General features: G+C 38.9%; 1 protein-coding gene across 14 annotated transcripts in view; it reads right to left on the reverse strand.

The window, feature by feature from the left end:
• Positions 1 to 24,051, reverse strand: part of LOC136851228 (uncharacterized) — a 354,709-nt gene that overhangs the window by 105,082 nt on the left and 225,576 nt on the right. For all 14 annotated transcript variants that reach the window (XM_067125171.1, XM_067125164.1, XM_067125170.1 and 11 more), the window contains one exon: positions 58 to 263. In XM_067125171.1, coding sequence (XP_066981272.1) covers positions 58 to 263 — 206 coding nt within the window. The remainder of the gene's footprint in view (positions 1 to 57; positions 264 to 24,051) is intronic.

Raw genomic sequence — 24,051 nt, forward strand, 5'->3', positions numbered from 1 at the left:
AGAGAGAGAGAGAGAGAGAGAGAGATAACAGTGAAATTAGCAATCGATATCACTTGCCTGTGTCCGTGGTCGCTCATAAGAACTAATATGGTGCTGTTGAGATGACCTCCTTTATGAAGAGTAAAGAGGAGGTCATAAAGGTCTTGGTCAGCAACGGAAATGAGGTTATAATCATCGTGGGAGAGTTCTGCGTGGAATGCAAAGCCAAATTTAGGATCGTTCTTGTATTCATCCATGAAGCTTCGGATGTAATCGAAGAATACCTGCAATGCAATGCAAATTATTGATGAAATATTCTGTTGAAGACCTTTCATGAAATTACACCGTCAACGATCCAATAATAATAATAATAATAATAATAATAATAATAATAATAATAATAATAATAATATGGGTGCCGTGGCAGAGTGGTTTAGCTCATCGATGGACTGGTTAAGCAACATTATGGCTGGTCAGTCATTGGATGGGCGACCGCTCTCCTCGGCGTTGATTCCTTGGGAGAGGATCTTTACCATAATTTCCTCCGTCTACTCAGCTGTGAATGAATACCTATTTTCAATGGGGTAGGATCCAGCTATGGGTTAAGTAGCAAAACTCAGCAATGGTGGAAATAAATGAAAGAATAAATAACAACAACGTAAACAGAACCTCTGGCAACAGAGAAGCTTCGTCCAGCAGCCAGGTATATAACCCAATTGACAGGGAGGACGGTCAGGTACTTGGAGGTCGTCATCCAGCAAACGACCACCACAACGACAATAACCAGCAACCAGAGAGTGGAGCTATAGAGGCAAACCAGAAGAAGAAATGGACTAGAGAAGAAAATAAGGAAATATGGAGATGCTACATCAGATGCAACCCAAACAGAAAGAGGATACAGGAGAATACAGAAGACTGGTCAACATCTGGAATAAGAGAAATAACACCCCTCAAACAGAACAGAGACTGTCAGGCCAAGTAAGGAACATAAAGAAAAAGAACTGGCTCTCCACAACAGAAAGAGAGGAACTGGAAAGAGAAATAACACCTAGCAATGAAGGAAAAGAAGACGAACTAAGAGATGATGACACAGAACACGACAGGAATGATGAGCTACCAAACAACGACACACGAGGAAACACCGAAGATGTAACAGAGAGGTCGGAGTGGGTGGAAAAGATCAGACAATGGATGAAGCCAGATACAGAAAGAACAAAGATCCTGTCCGTGAAAGCCTACAACACAAAGAAACTAAGGGGAAAAACAAGTGAAGTTAATGAAAGAATGAGACTAATAAACACCAGCAGTATCACAGAAACAAATAAACCGGCATATGCAGGAGCAAGACTAGTAGTAGAACTCATGGGGATACAAACACCAACACCACCATCACAACCAACCCAACAGAAACCAAATCAGCAACTCCCTTGGAAAAGGCTCCTGGAAAAACAGATCATGGTGATGAGATCTGACTTAAGCAAACTGAAAGAGATGGCAGGAAAAGAGTCTAAGGAGCAAGAAAACAAGAGAGGATCTGAATGAGAAATACAAAGTACAGGAGAAGGGACTAAATAACACAACAGAAGATATAAGACAGATGCTTGAAGCCAAAGCACATCAGATCCAATGGTACATGAACAGGAATAAAGGATACCAACAGAACAAACACTTCGAAACCAACCAGAAAAGACTATACAGCCAACTAAGAGGGGAAGACAACCACCAGGAAATTCCTGGAGCCAAACCAAGTAAGAGGCTCTGGGAAAACATATGGAGCAATCAGGTATCACACAACAAACATACAACATGGCTCCAGGAAATCAAGACAAGAAATGGGGAGAATAAAACAAAGACAGTCAGACACCAACTAAAGAAAATGCCCAAATGGAAAGCCCCAGGGCCTGGTGAACTCCATGGATACTGGCTCAAAAAATTCAAGGCCCTACACCCATGAATAGCAGAACAACTCCAGCATTGATCCACAAACCACCATGCGCCCAAATGTATGACCACAGGGAGAACAGAAAGGCAAGAACAAGGGAAATATAGCAAGTAACTAAAGGCCTATCACCTGCCTACCAATAATGTGGAAGTTACTAACAGGTATCATCACTGAAAGGCTATACAACTACCTAGAGGATACAAACACCATCCCCCACCAACAGAAAGGCTGCAGGAGGAAGTGTAGGGGGCACAAAAGACCAGCTCCTAATAGACAAAGTGGTAATGAAGAATAGTAAGAGAAGGAGAACCAACCTAAGCATGGCATGGATTGACTACAAGAAAGCCTTTGGCATAATACCACACACGTGGCTAATAGAATGCCTGAAAATATATGGGGCAGAGGAAAACACCATCAGCTTCCTTAAAAATTCAATGCTCAACTGGAATACTGTACCACAAAGCTCTAGGATAAGACTAGCAGAGGTTAACATCAGGAGAGGGAACTTTCAAGGTGACTCACTGTCCCCACCACTCTTTGTAGTAGCTATGATTCCCATGACAAAAGTACTGCAGAAGATGGATGCTGGGTATGAACTCAAGAAAGGAGGCAACAGAATTAACCATCTGATGTTCATGGACAACATCAAGCTGTATGGTAAGAGCATCAAGGAAATAGATACCTTAATCCAGACTGTATGGATTGTATCTGCGGACATCAGGATGGAGTTTGGAATAGAGAAATGCGCCTTGGTCAACATACATAAAGGCAAAGTAACAAGGACTGAGGGGATAAAGCTACCAGATGGAATAGCATCAAACACATAGATGAGACAGGATACAAATACCTGGGAATAATAGAAGGAGATGATATAAAATACGAAGAGATGAAGGACACGATCAGGAAAGAATATAAGCAGAGACATAAGGCAATACTCAAGTCAAAACTCAAAGCCAGAAACATGGTTAAAGCCATAAACACATGGGCAGTACCAGTAATCAGATACAGTGCAGGAGTAGTGGAGTGGACGAAGGCTGAGCTCTGCAGCATAGACCAGAAAACTAGAAAACACATGACAATACACCAAGCACTACACCCAAGAGCAAATGCAGACAGACTATACATAACATGAAAAGAAGGGGGGAGAGGGATACTAAGCATAGAGAACTGTGCCAATATTGAGAGCAGAGCACTGGGGCAATATCTGAAAACCAGTGAAGACGAGTGGCTAAGGAGTGCAAGGGAAGAAGGACTGATACAAGTAGACGAAGACCCAGAAATATACAGAGACAGGAGAATGAAAAACTGAACAGAGGAATGACGCAAGAAACCAATGCACTGACAGTACATGAGACAGACAAAAGAACTGGCCAGCAATGAAACATGGCAACGGCTACAGAGGGGAGAACTCAAGAAGGAAACGGAGGGAATGCTAACAGCAGCACAGGATCAGGCCCTAAGAACCAGATATGTCTAAAGAACAATAGATGGAAATAACATCTCACTCATATGCAGGAAGTGCAATATGAAAGACAAGACCATAAACCACATAGCAAGTGAATGTCCGGTGCTTGCACAGGACCAGTACAAAAAGAGACATGATTCAATAGCAAAAGCCCTCCACTGGATCCTATGCAAGAAACACCAGCTAGCTTGCAGTAATAAGTGGTACGAACACCAACCTGAGGAATTATAGAAAATGATCAGACAAAGATCCTCTGGGACTACAGTACCAGAACAGATAGGGTGATTATGTGCCAATAGACCAGACGTGATGTTGATTAACAAAATCAAGAAGAAAGTATCACTCATTGATGTTGCAATACCATGGGACACCAGAGTAGATGAGAAAGAAAGAGAAAAAACTGATAAGTATCAAGACCCGAAAATCGAAATACGAAGGATATGGAATATGCCACTGGAGATTGTACCCATAATCATAGGAACACTAGGCACGATCCCAAGATCCCTGAGAAGGAATCTGGAAAAACTAGATGCCGAAGTAGCTCCAGGACTCATGTAGAAAAGTGTGCTACTAGAAACAGCGCACATAGTGAGAAAAGTGATGGACTCCTAACGAGGCAGGATGCAACCTGGAACCCACACAATAAAAACCATCTGTCGAAGGTATGACTGTGATAGACCAAAATAATAATAATAATAATAATAATAATAATAATAATAATAATAATAACAATAATGACGTTCTTGAAAAGGATCTCAAACTGGGTGAATGACATACTTAATTTTTTTAAAGGAATTGCTGACACGCTGAAAAGTTAAAACAAAAACAAAAATATATGGATAACCTATTCTAGGAGGCACATGAGAATATGGGTCTTTGCAGTCGTTTCTGAACTTCTTATCGTGATGAGCTGTCAGCCAATCGGCCAGTTGCCTATTATACATTCATCATGTATGTCTACTCCATGTTTATTAGCTGTGTCTGTGCTTATTCTTTTTTGTAAACTGAGTAATGGAATGAGGAACTGTAAGAGAGTTGGAGATGACATGTTGACAGCCAGCCGTTTTGGGTTTATAAGCACTTCCTTTTGTTTGTTCAGGTGTGTGAGTCTCCCAGGAAATGTCAGTCATAGATAAGGCACTCGAAGCTCTAGCCGTGTATGTATTCTATACGTACACGTGTATACCTGTAGGTATAATGAATGTATGTATACTTTATGTATCATGTATTCTGGGAGGGCTTTGGAGTTATAAGTGGAGTGTTGTGTGAGAAGCAGTCAGTCAGGAACAGAGCTTGCTGAAATAGGTCCTCAGGTCTCTCTCTCTCTCTCTCTCTCTCTCTCTCTCTCTCTCTCTCTCTCTCTCTCTCTCTCTCAATAATCCCATTCATATATATAAGGGTTACTGATGGTTTACTGTTTGCAAAAGTTCTGTTAAAACTCACCCCAGGAGTGTGTTAATTTTGATCTGAAATATTGTTTTGTGCAAGCATTGTGGAAGGTGTGAAGGTGCAATAATTACAAAAGGTAAAGTGAAGTTTACTGGTTATTGTTATGTTAAGAGTTAAAGTGATGTTCTAGGTGAAAGAGAATTATTATTTTGATAAGAGATGAACATATCTCTTATTGTGAGTTCTGATGTGTCTTGCTGCTAATTATATATATTTGTATAGGTCTTTGTGACTTGGCAGTGTTGTCTAAGGGAAAGTCTTAGAAAGACGAGAGTTTAACCCTTTTTTTTTAAAAAGAGAAGTGATCTTTTGAAAGAGTGATATAATCTTTAAGCATATTTTTTGGTGGTTGTTATATTTCCATTTTTGCATATTCCATTCTTATATGTCTGTGTTATTATATTGCTATAATTTTATAATTACTGTGTTTCAAAGTTTTGTGCTAGTGATTTCTTAACATTTTGTTAGTGCCTACTTATTATTGAGATTTCAGAAAATGTTTATGTGGATTCCAGTCAGTAATATTTTGGTGAATGTTTGTGTTTAATTAATCAGGTATATGCTTAAAACTTGAGTGATATACTTAAATCTTACACTGTTGTCAATTAATAGTAAATCTTTGAGATTGTGAACTCGGCATATAACTTTTGAACTTAAATAAGCCTGTTTGTTTAAAGTTTTTTAAAAACACAGCGTTTCATTTTGACCACCAGTAATTAGAGACATTAATGAATGTGTACAAGGTAAGTGATGTATCTGTTTGTTCACCTGAGACTTATCTAGGTAAAATAGAACCAGAGAGACAGCTACAGTGTTTGTTGAAGTGATATCCATTTTCCACTAGTCTGGATATAACTTATGAATTGTTGCCTCACCCATAACTTGATAAAGTTACATTGATTTTCTCAAGTGATAAGTAAGTTTTATGGGATCACTGTACTGTACCTTTAGAAATTTAGTCAATCATCTTTGTTATGAGGTTTTAAGTATCTGGTCGATGTGAGGTAACTTTTAGTATTATTATTTGTGTAATAACTAGGTGCTTGATCACTTCATTTGACAATATATATATATATATATATATATATATATATATATATATATATATATATATATATATATATATAATATATATATATATATATATATATATATATATATATATATATATATATATATATATATATATATATATATATATATATATATATACATATATATATATATTTTAGTTACTATATAAGAGCCAAATAAATAACTAAACAAACATTTCAATAAGCGTGAAATAATTGATGTTAAACTATATCAAATTTCTATTTCACGCCCCCAGGCTCGTTATTAAGAGACAAATGGACTCTTTCTCTTTGCTACTTCATTAAAATATTCAAATACAATCGACAGTAATCATAGGCTTACCGTAACTTTATTAACAGCCAACTGTTCACAGTTTGCCAGTGCAAACTATCCAAGTTATCAACCAATTAATACAAATTATGTCACCTCGACAGTATGCATACCACAAAATAACACAAGATATAACAACCAATTGATACTTAGCTGAATTGTAATAAAACACTTTTAAAAGGAATACACTTGAGATATATGTATGATATATCACGATTTGACGGCCAGGACTAAGAACGGCGCTCCTTTGCTGAATCCTCTCTTCTGACCCGGCTTTTTTCAACCAAGGAAAATGACGCATGCGCCCCCGAGTGGGTGCGTTCTTTCATCCCAAAACGTCTTTTGTCACCAAATCAACAAACAAAGACGACAACATCCTAAACCAACAACAAAAAACACTATCAACAAAAGAAAATACGAAACTACAGAATAATACAAACCAACTGTATTATAATAATATTCACAACAAAAACACAACCGCTCACTGAGACTTTCATAGATCTCCTATCGAGTCCCGATACACTCCCAACAAGCAAAAAGATATTTACAGTAGTCCTGCATCAATGAGGGCCTTTCTGACCTCAGCAGCCTTTTGAGCGGTTTTCCTAATTGGACGGGTGCCTTTAGTTCCATTTCAGCAGGAGCAGTGTCTTCCAACTCCTGCCACAGTTCAAAGGGGTACAACTTGACGACAGGTCGCATGATTTGACCATGTGTGGTCCGGAGTGTAACCACTCGTAATATATTGTCCGGTCCCACATGCAGCTGAATAACCTGACCCATTTTCCACCTATTCTTGGCCCTTCGTCATGGATAAGTACCACATCACCCACTTTAGGCCAGGAACTATGTTTGTTTTCTGTACGATGAGATTCACGGAGAGAAGTCAGATACTCCCTCTCCCATCAATTTTTCCACAGATCATCACATAACTTGGTGATGTATAAAAATCTTTTCCTGTACCCTGTTGTCATTATACAGAGGGTCTTTAGAGACTTCCTCCCAATTCACTACTTCTCTAGGAAGGATCTCAGTTTCCTTCCTAGGATCAAATGGTTGTGGTCAAGATTTCCAATTGATCCAAGTCCCCTGGAGTATAACTCAATGGTCTATCATTGATAATGGATTCGAGCTCTATCATTAAGCAAGATAATTCATCATACCTGAGCAGAGCTCGACCCACCACCTTTTCAGGCATGCCTTTAAAAGCCCCAATCAATCTCTCCCAGATGGCTCCGAACCATGGTGCTCTTGCCGGGATGAACTTCCATTGACACTCCACTTTATTCAGATGTTCTTGTACTAGGATGTTTTCTGCCATCACCTTAAGATATTCCGAGGCCGCAACAAACGTGGTGGCATTATCGCTTCAACATTAATGAAGGGAATCTCTTCGCTGCAAAAGTTCCTAAAGGCCATGAGGAACGAGTCGCAGGACTGATTTTTTCACTAGCTCCACATGGATGCCTCTAGTCACTGGGCATGTAAATAAGATAACATATGCCTTTTCTGGATTTTTGATTTTTCCTTTCGTCCACAATGCATCGGTGTAATCCACGCCTGTGATGGTAAACGGTTGTTTCGTTGCACCCTAAATTCTGGTAAGGGTGGAACAACATTTGCTCTATAGGGTTTGCCCTGTGTCCTTTTTGCAAGCGCGACACAATGATGGATTACGCTCTTGGTCAACTGTCTAAGCTGTGGGATCCAAAATTCTTGTCTCACGCTAGCCACAGTTGCGTTCACTCCCATATGAGCTTGCATATCATGATGTTCCCTTATTATTAGTTTTGTAAAAAACAACCTTTTGGCAGTAAAACTGGAAACTTCGCTTCCTCTGTTAGGCTGTGCATGTTCCAGCCTACCTCTGCATTTTATTATATCTCTGTCCAAATAGAGATTTAACTGTTTTTATGAGAGTTGACTTTGGGTTTTATCCCCTTCTTAAACTTTCATATTCTTCAGAGAAATATTCCTTTTGTAAGAGGACAATCGTCTTGGATTTAGCTTTCTGTAGCTCCTCCAAGGATAAATTCCCTAATTTCCTATTATTAATTAATTTACAATTTGTTAAAAACGCATTATCCACGACAGTTCTATAAAATTTACCTACCCTGCTGAACCTTTCCCAATTCAGCAGGTGAGTTTCTTCATTGCCCCTATAGTATGGACCAGAACACTTTCAACCTGCGTTTGTGCATCTGCCACCCATGTCCTATCAATTGGCCAGGTGTGATTTTTTTAACCAGGAGGTCCTCCCACCAAAAAGAGTTGTTGGTGATCTCTTCAGCCCTCTTTCCCCGTGTTATCCAATCACTGGGGTTTTCACTAGAGGGTACATAGGATAAGATTGCTCCCGGAATTAGAGAGTTTATTTCACTCACTCTATTTTTACGAACACAGGCAAAAGTATTCTTTGACACTAGCCAACCTAGGGCGACTTTGCTGTCTGACCAGACAATTATCCTTTTAAATTCATTTTCCTTAAAGGATTCGATTATAAACTTACAGCCTCGAACCCAACAATAATGCCATCAATTCCAATTTTGGAATGGTTAATTCCTTCATGGGCGCTACTCTACCTTTTGCTATTATTATAGAGAGGATCTGCCATTTGTCCTGTATGCCCACGCAACCGTACGATGTTTGCTAGCATCACAGAATATGTGAAGGGAGTCTGCTTTTCCCAGACTAGTGTTTCTAGGAAAAGAAATTGTTAGACTATCATCCAGATCTTTGGATAAAACTTTCCATTGTTCTTCCAAAGGAAGGTGTTGTTCATCCCAATTTAGTTGTTGTTTCCACATACTCTGTAGGAATATCCTTGCTCTTATCGTGACAGGGATAAGCATTCCTAATGGGTCATAGATTTGCGCAACTGCAGACTAATATTTCGCGTTTAGTCCGACCGGACTTAAGATGTTCAGGGAGTTACGGTTAGTATATCTTCCTGTATGTTCCATTTCAAACCCAACACTTTGTGTGTTATTTTTTTTCAGACGTCTCACGGGAGGCTTGAGCCACAGTGGTTAGTGAGTCACTCATTGCTAATCCACTCTTTCAGGCATAGATGTGCCTGAGCAAAGATCTTGTTTGCGTTGAAGAATAGGTCGACTAGTTCATCTTCACTGTCAGAGGTGAATTGCAGGTTATCCACATATAAGCCTCTCCTATGGTATCTATCAAATCAAAGTGACCAGTGCCACACTTTATATTTGCCATTTCAGGGTGACCAGTGCCACTCCTTGTATAAGCTAAATGTGATTTGATGGTGGCGTTTAAGAGAAAAAGAGAACAAGTGGCACCAAACAACACAACTCTGAATCTGAATGTTATTAATTTACTATTTGGGTCTGTTGGATTCTCTAACCATAGAAACCTTGTGTAATTTCGGTCTTCTTCTCGCAGTTGTACCATGAGAAACGCCTTCTCTCGATGTCACTGATGCAAGCAAAGGTGTCCGTTCTGAATTGCAGTAGGACTTTGAGTAAATCTGTGGTTATGTGTGGTCCAGTCCACAAACAGTCGTTAAGGCTCAATCCTGTCTTGCCTTGTCTTAAGGAACAGTCAAATACTATTCTTATTGGGGTTGTGACACTGTCCTTACGTCACGCCATGATGTGTCAAGTAATGACAATTCACAACCGTGTTATTTTCTTCTACCCTTTCTATAAACCCTATCTTCCTGATCTTTCAGGATTTTTGATAGTGTCCAGGTATTCATTATTTTTCTGAAACTTAACACATTGTTGTTTACCCGGCTCAGTGCTATACCATAATTGGATGGAAGCCTTAATTTATTAGTCTTCCATGGGCAAAGGAAAACAACATATTGTTTATCAGTCTCAGAAAAGGTTATTGTGCTTTCAAAATCCTTCAGAACTTTCTGATCTTGTTCCTTCAGTTCGCTGCAATCAATACCCATTTTATCCAAATTCCATAAGGTATCCAAATCATTTTTCACATTAGGTTCATATTCATTAGTAGCCCCAATAACTTCTTCATTCACTGCTAGCTTTAAAATTGTTACATGAGTTTCCTTCACAGGAGGAGCACTACATGATCCTGTTACCACATAGCCAAATATAGTTGGTAACAACACTAGTTGTCTGAACTTTCTGAATCCTGGATGTAGTATGTTATACACATTGTCTACACCTATCAGTAACTCAATAGGTGCCTGACTTTCAACTGGTAAATCGAAATCCTTATCGGCCAAATTGATCTTAATTTTACACAAAGTTCTCAAATTCCCTTTGACATTAAACCTTTTTGTATATTCTGGCAGCTCATCCACCACAATACAATCCATTATGATCAATCTACCTTTATGAGGTACAGACACACTTTACTGTTTCGTATTCATCTACAGGTTTGCTTGTTAAATAACCCCTTTAAGGCTATCTTTTCAATGCCTTTAGATTTGTATTGTAGTTCTGTAAGTGCTGACCTTTTGATAAAGGATCTTTCAGCACAGGTATCCAATAGGGCCTCGAAGACGCATATTTGTCTTCTTTTACCCTTCAACGCGATTGTGGCTGTTGGGAGTATAGATCTTTTACTGGTGTTTTGGCCTTGTTCCTTTACAGAAAGTGTTCCTACCTGTACTCCACTTTTAGTGTTGGTTTTATTTGGTCCACTGGTTTGAATTTTATCACAAAGAACACGATGATGTTTCAGTTTACAACCGTTACCACAGCTTCGCCTCTCACAATCCACACTGAAATGTTTGCTTGACGCGCACACATAACACAATCGCAAAGACCCGAGACGATTCAACTTCTTTTCTCTGTTAGCATAGGTCTTGCATTGCGTCCACCAATGCTCGCCTTCACATAAAGCACATTCCCTGCGTTGGTTTGAACCTGACTTATTCATTTATCTTCAAGTTCTTTGTCTTTGGCCTCACCGACTGAGCTTGATTGATGGTAAAAGTAGATACAGAAGACAATGTTCCAGGTTCACGTGTTTCCATTGGATTAAAAACTTCAAATTATGAATTTCTTCTTCTAAGTACTTCTTAAAAGTGTCGAACTTCAACCAGTCGTCTCCACTTCTGCGTTTTACCACCTCACTGATATTTCTAGGCAGCTTGGTGTAGAGAAGAATTGTGTAAAGCTCGTTTAGATCTAAATTTTCACTTTCAAGCGATCTAATAGAGCACTCAAAGTTAGCTCTGAAGTTTTGGAGCGATTCAGCATCGGCATTAGGAGACTCTGTTTCCAAAAGTCTCTTCACTAGACAGAGTTTAATCTCGTCCTTTTTGCCATACGTAGACTGAAGTAGTTTACAGCCTGATGATACTTATCACTCTCGAGCTTGAAACCTGATATCAATGTCAGAGCTTCACCTTCAAGTATACTCCTTAAGTACGAAAACTTTTGAATTGGTTCTAGATCAGAACGCTGATGTACTGACACATTGAACAAATTCCCAGAATGTACTCCATTCCAACACATCCCTTTATAATGTGGAAGATCTAATTTTGGCAGTCTTATACCGGTTGTAACAGGCAACGTTGGTTGAGATGGATTTCCACCTTGTATGTTAGTCAACTGTGGTACTCATTCTCGTATGTGAACACCAATATTCATTTCATAGTCGGATTGTTTATCATTTCATCCACTTGACCATCTTCATTAGTCAAAGCTAATATTTTTCATCCAACTCTTGTACAATTTTCCATTGTTTACTTATAAGGTCTCCCAGGGAGTAAATTGTATTGGCGTCACCATCAGCAATGATAGCTTCCATCTTTTTTAACCAATTAGAGATCACAGATTTGTGACCTCCACGCTTCTTCACTAAAGTTTCCAACTCAGACATCTTGCTCAAGAATTATCAAACAATCAAGACCAATAAAATTCACAAAATTCACAAAATTTCAAATTTACCCAAACACCAAATTCAGAAGTTCAAAATTTATTCCCTACAACAATTATCGCCAATCATAAATATATCAAGAAGAAATTTCAAATAATTGAATTTTATTATGAGTAGTTTCAAATCCCCACCCCACTTGACCCCATAAACGTATATTACATTGGATAGGTCGACCAGTGCCGATCCTTTCTTTGTTTTATGCTACCACCGTCCTTGTGGTACAGCATCATCTCTAATTCTCCTGTAGATTTTCTTTGCTAACTCTTTACTGGCTTCATAATTCAAATGGACTCCGTCGTTGGCCAAATCAGCTTCTGTGAGGCCATTGCCTATTATGTCATAGTTAGTTTGCCTTAACTTTTGTTCAATTTATTCCTACCCTTACGGTATTCATCAGGGTCCAAATATCTTGTCGATGTTCGTGGTTCTATTGTGACTATGTATGACATTTTGAACTGTGTCAAGTTCATTAAAATCATCTATGAGACCCGTAATATTATTCTGATGTCATTTATCGAACAAGGATCTTCATTATCTATATCATTACTTCCGATAAATAACACTACTACTTCAGGGTCATAATCTGCAATATCATCCAATGATATATCGTCACAAGCGGCACCGGGATTCGAGTGTACTATAAACTCCAATGGAACATTAGATTTAGTTTGCTCCAAGTCATTTATTCTTCGGAAGTAATCTTTCATATCCCACCTGTGAGTGTCCTATCACTACCACTTTATGTGTTCTTGACATTGCCATAGTTGCTAAGAAATCCAGTAAATAACGAAAGCAAAGGAGACTATGAAGCCAAGCGAGGGCGAAGGAAATGAACTACCGCTTTATTATTCAATGCATTGAATTCATTATCAAACAATACAAAAATCGATCAATTTCCCATAGGTCCTCCGTTCCAACAAACAAGGTGATCGTCCGAACGTTAACGATAATGGTTACCAGTGCAACTCATCAAATTTCAATCAACATAAGAATATTCCTTAACGTCGGCACGAAATCAAATAAACTTCACAATACAATAAACGAAGACACACCATAGGAAAATATCATAAACACAATTCAGTTTACCAAGCAAATGGATGAATACCGTACAGATGACGTAGGTAATTTTTTCTGCCGACTCAACTACTGTTGTTGACTAATTCCAGAAACAAAACAAAAAAACGCTAACGATCAGTCTGCGTTGGCTCGCTAGTGCGACGACAATTCCGTTTTAATTCGGAACCATATCAAATCCTGGTCACGGCACCAAATTTAGTTACTTATAAGAGCCAAATAAATAACTAAACAAACATTTCAATAAGCGTGAAATAATTGATGTTAAACTATATCAAATTTCTATTTCACGCCCCCAGGCTCGTTATTAAGAGACAAATGGACTCTTTCTCTTTGCTACTTCATTAAAATATTCAAATACAATCGACAGTAATCATAGGCTTACCGTAACTTTATTAACAGCCAACTGTTCACAGTTTGCCAGTGCAAACTATCCAAGTTATCAACCAATTAATACAAATTATGTCACCTCGACAGTATGCATACCACAAAATAACACAAGATATAACAACCAATTGATACTTAGCTGAATTGTAATAAAACACTTTTAAAAGGAATACTTCTTGAGATATATGTATGATATATCACGATTTGACGGCCAGGACTAAGAACGGCACTCCTCCTTTGCTGAATCCCTCTCTTCTGACCCGGCTTTTTCAACCAAGGAAATGACGCATGCGCCCCGAGTGGTGCGTTCTTTCATCCAAAACGTCTTTTGTCACCAAATCAACAAACAAAGACGACAACATCCTAAACCAACAACAAAAACACTATCAACAAAAGAAAATGAAACTACAGAATAATACAAACCAACTGTATTATAATAATATTCACAACAAAAACACAACCGCTCACTGAGACTTTCATAGATCTCCTATCGAGTCCCGATAATATATATATATATATATATATATATATATATATATATATATATATATATATATATATATATATATATATATATATATAAATATATGTATATATCTATTATGAGAAAATTAACGTATTTTTATTATGTTTTGCTGGCCCTCTTTAACGTATGCTTTGGTTTTTAAATCCAGTTTCTTTTGCCTTTCTCTCTGAAAGCTGGATATGGGTCTTTGCTTCCCCTCAAGGGTTGTTATTGTTTTATATTGGTACTCCACTCATGGAATTTGTTTCTTGTTTTTCACGTTTGTGATGGTGATTCAGCCATTCGTCGTCTGTGCCACGTCATACTTGTCCCTCTGCCGGAGCTGTCAAGGGGGCCCTGTGGCATTATCTCAAGAGTTCTGTTCTCGGCTCCGTCATAGATGGACCAGTGTGCTATAACTTTTTTGGGCAGTCTACGGCAGTTTACCTGTTGGGTAGAGGATACTTCTTGCTGTACACCTGCATCGTTTTGCGTCACTTGTGAGTGACCTTGTGTGCTCGTGCCATTAGTCCGAAGCCGGAGGCTTGGACTTGTTGCCTCACCGTGCATATCTACCTGTTTTCTTCATTATTTGGAGGAGAGCTCAGCATTTGCTCTCGTGAACGGCCCATTGTGCGAGCGTAAGATACGCTCTGTGTTCTCCCGCCTCTGCCCTTGCACTGCGCCCTTGGAGTCGCGAGGAGGCCTCCAGTGTAAGCCCACTCTATTATTATTATATATTTATTATCATCATTAGTTTCTCCGTGCGTCAGAGCAGCATCCCTTTATCTTTTGTAAGGACGTCTGTTGTACGCCTACAGTGTGCCAGCATCGGCATTTATCCGCAAGGACTACCTATTTAGCCTTAGCGTTTGTTAGGCATTTGTGAAACCAACATTTTGGGCCTTTGTTAATACTTTGCTAATGCATGTATTCCGTACAAGGTATTAATTGAATATTATATATATATATATATATATATATATATATATATATATATATATATATATATATATATATAAATAAAAGAAACACCTCTGTCCCACAGATAGATGAAGATAAGTTAAGATTAACTATAGTTATAGAAAACTGTCGGTCACAAGGAGTGGGGTCTTTATCCAGACTTAAGCATAAAAAATAAGCCTTCCTCCCTCCGCATGATAGGAAGTAGCACAGTTGGTACTAGGAACTAGTCAGCCATGAGGGTCAAAGCAACAAAAAAAAAAAAAAATTGATTTTCCTTTTCCATAGTGCCACTAATCTGAGGCACTGTCACAAACTGAAGAGCTTACCATCTCTTTCCTCTTACCTTCCCTTTTTCTCCTACTTATTAGTTACACTCTGCTTTGGAGAGTGCATTTTCCCCACAGTACAATTAGTTGTACTCCAAGTCAAGTGTTGATTCCAAGGAACCCACTGGCACCATAGTGCCACCAGAAAATAAAAAAGAAAAAAAAGTCCTTTTGTGACTACATAAGCTACACCTGTACCTACAGATACAGAGTGCTATCAGTGTGACCTTTGCTTGGCACACTCAGCCACACCATTGAAGTGTCCCCAAATCAGAGGGACACTTCCTCACTTCCCAAGTACATCCAGTCAACCCAAATAGATGCCCTTACCTACCAGTACCATGGCTACAGACAATTACAGAGCCTTCATGGATCTGGGGAAGGAGGCAGGTCTCATGGGACCAGAACTCACCAAGTGGGTCAAGGAACACCTGGGTAACTTGGCTGAGCAAGAGAGGGAAGAAAGACTGGAACAGCGGAGTTATGAAGCAGAACAGAGGAAGTATGCTGAGGAACAGAGGAGGTTGGAAGATGCAAGAGAAGAATGGAGAAGACAGCATGAATCAGCACTCAAGGAAAGCAAGCAAGCTCTCAAGATAAGCGAGCTGGTTCTCAAAGAAAAGGAGCTTGAACTGGAGAAGGCTCAAAGGAAAAATGCTGAAGCTATGGCTATCCAAAAAGCCTCCAACCCCACACCTGTTGTACCAACTGCTCCGATCTCAAGCATTAATTCCCTAGTCCCCAAGTGGACTCAGGAAGAGCCAAAAGCATGGTTGGAGGAAATAAGGTCTCTCTTTGAAAACTACAACACCACCGAGACAGAGAGAACATGGAAGGAAAAGCTAAGGCAGCCCTCCACTCACTGGAGAAGAGTCAAAGAGGCAACATGGTAGAAGTTTGTAGGGTTATCATAAAAGCCTTCAAAATAACCCCAGAGAAATGGAGACACTGGTTCCCAGGTTTTGCCAAGGAAGTCAGCTGGTCCTGGACTGAATGGGCCTGCCATAAGACCCAGTCTGGTACCCGCTGGTTTGACTCCCTGTCATGCACTGCCTTCGAGGACCTATTGAATTAGACCATATGTGGAATTTCCTGGCCTTTCCATTGATATATGTTTTATCACTGTACATTTATTGTCTCTCACAATCGCCATCTGTTTGTCTGCCAACAAACACAGATGTAACACAGATGTCCGAAACATTACCTCTGTTTCGCCCTGTCTGGGTGTAGATGCTACTTTGCGCCTTGCACCAACCAATAACAACTTCGAAGATTCTGTACATTCATCCAGTAAGGAACCACCAATAAACCAGTCAACACCCAGCCAGTATGTCACTCAATCCCATCCTTACACTGGTGACCCCGGAGTGACCCGAAAGGGCCGATGGCCGACGTCCGACCCAAGATGACGACCCACGCACCAATGAACCCTTTGCCGCCCCCCTGCTTCCCGCTGTTCCTGAGTCTTCAATAGATGTCTGACCCTCCGAGATGACCCACCCCACCACCGGAGCCCTGGACACTGCCTCCAGGAAGCCTGACGCCACCCCCGAACTCGCACCGGACGAGCTGACCAATGAAGGACCACCTGACATCATCCTTCAGCTTGCTGCCTTCCCCCTCAAGCTGGCTACCGAAGGATCAGCCGCCGTCATCCTTCAGCCTACTGCCATCCCCCTCGAGCTGGCTACCAAACGATCATCCAATGTCACCCTTCAACCCGCTACCGTCCTCCTCGAGTTCCTGCCGGCCGGGGCCACCCTTTAGCCTCCTAATGGCCCCAAGCCCAAGCGCTTCGCACCCATTTCAATTGTCAGCAAGACGATTTCCGTATTGATTCCTTGCTTGGGGGAGTATTGTAAGAGACCTCGTCGCGCCGATCGTGGTCTCTTTCGAGCACACGTGTGTGTGCTTGTGTCATACCTTCGGAGGGACCCAGACAGAGAGAAAAACAAGAGCATCCTGTTTTCTCTTCCTCAAGGAATGCAACTTCTGCCATACAATATTTCTGTCTGTTCCTCCCTAACCATTGTTGTCTCGATTTATGTGCAATCACCACTACTTGCATTGCCATGCAAGCATTCTAATCATGTACTCATAATGTTCCACAGAATCTTCTGTATCAAACTGTATGTATCTTTCTGTTTGTGAAGACGCCAAATGTCTCGCCATTTCACATATATTATGCTACTGCATTGTATTCATTAATCTGTCTCGAATCTCATGCAATTGGCCATATGTGCTCTCACAATCGCCATCTGTTTGTCTGCCGACAAACACAGATGTCCGAAACATAACCTGTTTTGCCCTGTCTGTGTGTAGATGCTACTTTGTGGCTCGCACCAGCCAATAACAACTTTGAAGATTCTGTACATTCATTCAGTATGGAACCACCAATAAACCTGTCAACACCCAGCCAGTATGTCACTCAATCCCATCCTTACAAAATCATGGTGTTTCATGGAATACTTAGACACATCGGTCTGCTACTTAACATTTCTAACATTTCTATGATTGATCTGTGTTTGGCAAGAAACACTTTTATAAAATTTCTGGGTGAAAGAAATGTGGATTCCAGTTATAGGATTTCTTCAAAATCTGTGTTCGGCAAGAACCACTCAGAGGTCGCGTTGGATTCAAAGATTACAACCCTATGAAGCCTACGAAGTGGGGTCTATGAGTGTATGGCATAGCATGTTCTTTGACTGGCTATGTTTCGACTCTAATTCCTTATTACGGAAAAGCAACAACAAACATTCTTGGCAATTCTGATAAAAAAATTCAACAGCAGAATCATATTGGAATTAGTTGGCATTATCATAAACGCAACAAAATCCAGTAGATAGGCCTACCATATATTTACAGATAGGCTGTATACTAACGTTGATTTAGCGAAAGAATTATTGCACCGAAAAATTCATTTGACCTCGATTATCCAAACAAATTGAGCTGGACTTGTTAATAATAAAAAAAAAAAGGAAAGATAAAATTATCCCCTGGAAAATATGTTTCATATTGCAAAAGTAAGTTACCATGTTTTAAGTTGGCGTGATAAGCGTAATGTAACAATGCTAACTACGTTTTATTCGTCAGTGATAAAAACTGTTCGCCGGTATGCCAAGAAGAATGTCTTAGAAGAAATAACAAAGCCAGAGGCAATCAGTTAATATACAGTACAGCCGATATGGAGGTGTTGATAAGGCCGATCAGTAGCCTACTGTTCTTCGTATGCCTTTAGCCACAAGACAGTGAAATGGTGGAGAAAGCTGTATTTCTTTATCTGTGAGGTGGCTATCGTCAACAGTTTTCTATTAGACAAAATGTGCATGGACACACTCACCCAGAAAAAAACTCAATCATCTTAATTATAGAAAGGAGTTATGTGAGCAACTTGTTGGTGATATTCGAGTCAAGCTGAGGGTAAAACGACCGCTTGTTAACAAACAAGAAATGCCAGAAAGGCTGAGAAATGACAAAGTGCATGTGGTAAACAGTAGGCTATGCCAGACAATCGTGTTCGAGACTGCTGTCAACCCCGACAGGTAGGCTATGGGCCAGGTGGTCGTAAGAAAGCAGCCTACTGTTGTCTGACTTGCCCCGGCAACCCGGCACTCGATCCAAAGGATTGTTTCTTACTGCACCATACAAAAGTTGATTGTAAAGTTAAATATGCATAGTTTATTTTTTTCATATTCCAGTCATGTGTAACGAAACTCTGAACAAAGCCGTTTCCAATGAAATTATATCTATAAATTTTTCAGTATTTTGACACTAGAGTATCACTGTTGTATATTTCACCTTGATAACTTTTTGATTACAGTGTATCAGCAATGAGCTTCCTAAAATATTTGATATCATATTGTTTCGATTCACTGGTAGTGTCAAACGTGTTGTTATTCACCCTTACGATTTTTTTGCAATGATTTTTTGTGCATTGTTATACTTCATTTTACATTATTTTTACATTGACAATGTTTGTTACAATGTTTGTTACTCCTTAAATATAAGCTATGTTGAATTTACCTTAATAACAAACAATGTTTTCTTGATTCATTTGCAAGTAAAGTTATTTGTTTGATAGTATATGTGACATTTTATATTTCATCATGAATCCTTCTTAATTATATTTTTACATTAGCAATGAGTGTTTTTTTTCTCCTTATATATCTCTAAATGCTCCCAAAGGGAGGAAGGTCACAGCAAAAGAATATTTAATGCATCAGGAAAACGTTCAAGTGACTCTGAAAATCTGACTATATAAGTAAAAGCAGTGTTGACATATAGAATGATAAGAGTAGTTCATCAAAAATTTTCTAGGATGATTTACTGTCATCTGACGTCCTAACACATTCTGTTGCTCTTCTGGGAGTTCAGGAGCAGCTGATTTAATTTCCAGAAGAAAAAGATGTCAAAAGAAACGAGTGGGTGAAACATGCTCCTACAAAGAAATTCAATCCACTGCATTCATATGGGAGAAAAGTGATTAGCTTCGTGCGAACAAGAAAAGAAAAGATGTGGGGTCTTCGCCCATTATAGCCTACCGTCATTCTCATCCGTATTCCTTCAGGCAATCAGTAAGCTGCCCCGTGTAGAGAATACCATTTGGAAGGACAATTCCTAATCCCTTCACAGCTCAAGGCTTTTTACTCCTTGCCCGCTATATACTACAAGGTTAGAATAAAAGGTGAGAAGGTAGTCAACAGCGAACATAAAAACAGTGAGGAAATTACCTATACTGCCTAGGCCGAAAGTATCAAAACAATTCAACACTTTGTTTTCAAACCTATAATATCCAACAGTGTTCTTTTATCCTTTCATCCTAAACCTGCATAAAATATGTACTTCATACAACATACAAAGTTTGTAATATTTCTCTCTGAGGAGATTCAAAGGGTGGCAGGAGCTACGCTAAAAAGAAAAACTAATGGCCTCTTGTCTTACCGTTTGCATGCTCTCTCTCTCTCTCTCTCTCTCTCTCTCTCTCTCTCTCTCTCTCTCTCTCTCTCTCTCTCTCTCTCTAACACACATACACATTTATTGCAAGTAACATGGCATTCTTTCATTGACTGAATATATCAGTGTTATGAAAGTGGCGGAGATTTTTTCAAATATCAGGCTTATGAAAATATAACATCGCTAATGCCAACGTTATCTCATATGAATTCCTGAGAAAATCTAAAAAAAAAAAAAAAAAAAAAAACTTGAACAACTAAAATTTAATCACCAGAATTTACAAGAATATATAATATATTATAATAAATTATTTATTGCTGAATTATAAAGTATGATTAATAGAAAAAAATAAATATCTTTGGTAAATACAGAGTTTTATATGTCTGTTTGTAGCCTACATACTAATTTCAGCCTGTCATAAAACTCTCACGCAGCTTTGATAAATCTGAATTTAGAAAACTATGTATGGTAGGCTATTACTTGTCAACGGTGTGCTTGGACATCACTAAAATATCATCCAGAAATAGGATCAGTATATTATTCACTGATCTGCCATTTCAAACGACTATTGCTTACATAAAACAAAAATAATTTGTACTCATAAAATCATTACAAAATCATTGAAATATACTGGATTGCCTGTGCACATTTTCACACACATTCATATCAGAGTCAGTAGGTTGGCCCTTTCTAAAAAATGATGCCCGTAAAAGTATGCGTTAGAGAAAATAAGGCACACAGGTTCATATTTTTTTAACCAACGGAATGCTAATCAATTGCCCGTGAAATATGAGAGCTTTTTGCTGTAGGTATAAATTAAGTAGGTATAGGGTGTGTGGATTTGTACACACACAGGGCGGCCAGTGTAAGCACCTGGAATGCATGATGCTAAATTATATACAGTACTTACAAAAACTTTAACTTTCTATTTTATGGTTATGTCAATATTTTTGTTCTTTTCTATATTTTTGTTTTATATAACAGAATTATTATATAATGGAGCTCCCCAGCAAGTACTTCTTTTAAGGAAAGAAGAAATAATGAATCAGTAACTTCGTAAATGGTATCTTTCTTGTTTAGAGGTCGCTACAAAGCGTTCTCAATTTCCCCAAGTGAATGAACGCAGCCGATTTAGACTACGGTGACTGGATTTATTTTACAAAAATGACTTCAAATTCAATAATTTGAGTTTGATATCAGTCCATTCATGAAAAATGATAATCACAGACATGGGTGTTAAGGGGAAACACATCTGAAGAGGAAAAAATAAAATATTAATCTTTTATGAAGCAAAAATTGCTAGGAAAAGTTCAATCTAGCGTTTGTTTTCCCTGCAATTTGAGCAAGTCTTAGCATTCCTTCGTGAAAAGTATTAACATTATGTTAACGAAAACTGGACGTAAAGATAGGAAAATTATTTATCTTTTCATTGATACCATTATCAAGAATCTTTTCAAACTATAATGCAGACAATACGGGATATTCTGAAAACTTTTGCAGTAACAGTAACCTGTTCGACTTCCTAAATATCAGAAGGTACTGTGTACCAGAAACTTAGCTACTGTAGCTAAGTTTCTGGTACCTTTATTGGAGCCGTTGACCCGAAATGAATATACCTTAAGAAACTCCGAAGATTTTAAAACGAAGGTCCCCTCACAAGATTCAGATTTGTATATGGTCAGTTTAGATGTTGAATCCCTCTTCACTAACGTTCCTGTGAGGGAGACCATTGATCTTATTTTAACCAAATTGTTCCCCACTCTTGATTTTATATATTGTAATTTTAATCATGAGTGTTTTAAAACACTTAGAATTAGCCGTGCTGGACACGGCATTTGTTTTCAGTAACCAGCTTTTTAAACAGATCAATGGGATGGCGATGGGGTCTCCTCTCGGCCCCACTTTTGCCAATATTTTCATGTGCTCCCTGGAGGAGCACATAATGGAGGAGTGCTCTTTGTCCTTCTGTCCCTTATTTGACGCCAGATATGTAGATAGACGACACATTCGTTCTACCGAAAAATGAGTATGATGCTGATAGATTTTTAAACCTAGCCAACAACTTTCACAATAATATTAATTTTACTGTTGAAAAGGAACAAGATGGTAAGTTGAACACCTGGCAAGTGATTCATCGTTTGCACACGGCTCCTACCCCTGGCCGCTTGCCTTAAATGGAAGAGACCGGAGTAGGCTGGAAGCAGTTAAGCGGTTAGTTGTGGGAGCAGGAGCCATGCAGTAACCGTCCTCGAGGGACAGCCGTACACGCAGGCGAGAGGTACATTTGCTGAAACCTTCGTTCTCCCCCTGCCAGACTCCAGTCATCCTCAAGGGACAGCGTGCATCGTTGGTGATCGCCCCTCATCATTCTTCGTCAGAGACCCACTTCCCCTAAGGTAAAGTGCGAGTGAAGACCTTTCAGTCACGACAGTTTGCCCTTTAGAAAGTTTGGAGTACCAGCATTTCACTTCTGTCCTTGTGCCAGTTTATCCAGTGCCATTTCCAATGTCCTGTGTTCAAGTGTAAAGTGGTCATTCATTCCGCAAGTCTTTGGCACCCTCAGTGCAAACTCGAATCATGTTCGGTGTTATATTGTTCCTTTACTGGCGTGTAATGTGTAAATCTCTCTTGCAGAGGGACCTATTCGCAGTGGACTCATCTTGGCCTGTGCCTTGCCTTTAGTCAAGACTCCAGTGGAAGGATCTTCAGGCGTTGCAAGCCCTTTATCAATTTACTTATCCATTTTCCCTTCAAATGCTTGCTTTTGTAAATATAATTCTTTCATTTCTCCCAAGTGTTTACGTAACATTTCCTTATGAAGTAGAGCCTTCAGTTCCTAAATTCTCCCCTTTTTCTTATTTTTTTACGATTTCCCTTTACACAAGTCAGAACTCCAAGGCCAGTTAAATCAAGTTTCCGTGGCCGGCCTGTAAAATACCATAAACCCAGGGAAATACGTAAAAAAATATATAAAAAAAAAAAAAAATTATATATATATATATATATATTATATATATATATATATATATATATATATATATATACATATATTATATATATATATATATATATATATATATATATATATATATATATATATATATATATATATATATAAATAGAAGGACAGGGTGACAAGGAGATAGCCAGTCATCAGAGGGTGATGATTTATTGCCGACGCGTTTCGTAACAACATAGTTACATCATCAAGGCTAAAAGAAAAAACAACACAAATTAAAAATACATGGAATGTAACTTTGACTTTAAGAGTCTCAACAAATTATACAAAGCATATATCAAAAGTAAACAATTTAAAAAGCTCCTGCTAGACAAAAATGCTGAAGGCTGAATGATTCGGAAAGGAGGGAGAAGCAGCGAAGAAAGCCGGCTCAAGCCAGACACAATGTACAGAGGAGGTGTGAGTGTTCAACCTGGACACTAACTGCTTAATCAATAATGACTCTAAGATGAGCGGCTCGTGTAAACGGTTTGTTTGGCCCAAGACATAGAATTCAGAATAATTGATACTGGTATCACAAATTGTTGTGTGATTTCTGATATTAGAAAATTCGGGATTGGACAATCTGCAGCCAGTACAATGGCTGACACCACTACGCGAATCAGCTCTGACCTTAAGCAATCGTTTAGGTTGAACCTAACCAAGTCCCCAAATTACACCTGGGGTTAGTATATTTATATACGACTGAGGATTGCATTA

The sequence above is a fragment of the Macrobrachium rosenbergii genome, chromosome 23 (genome assembly GCF_040412425.1).
Source record: "Macrobrachium rosenbergii isolate ZJJX-2024 chromosome 23, ASM4041242v1, whole genome shotgun sequence".
NCBI classification, from domain to species: Eukaryota; Metazoa; Arthropoda; class Malacostraca; order Decapoda; family Palaemonidae; genus Macrobrachium; species Macrobrachium rosenbergii.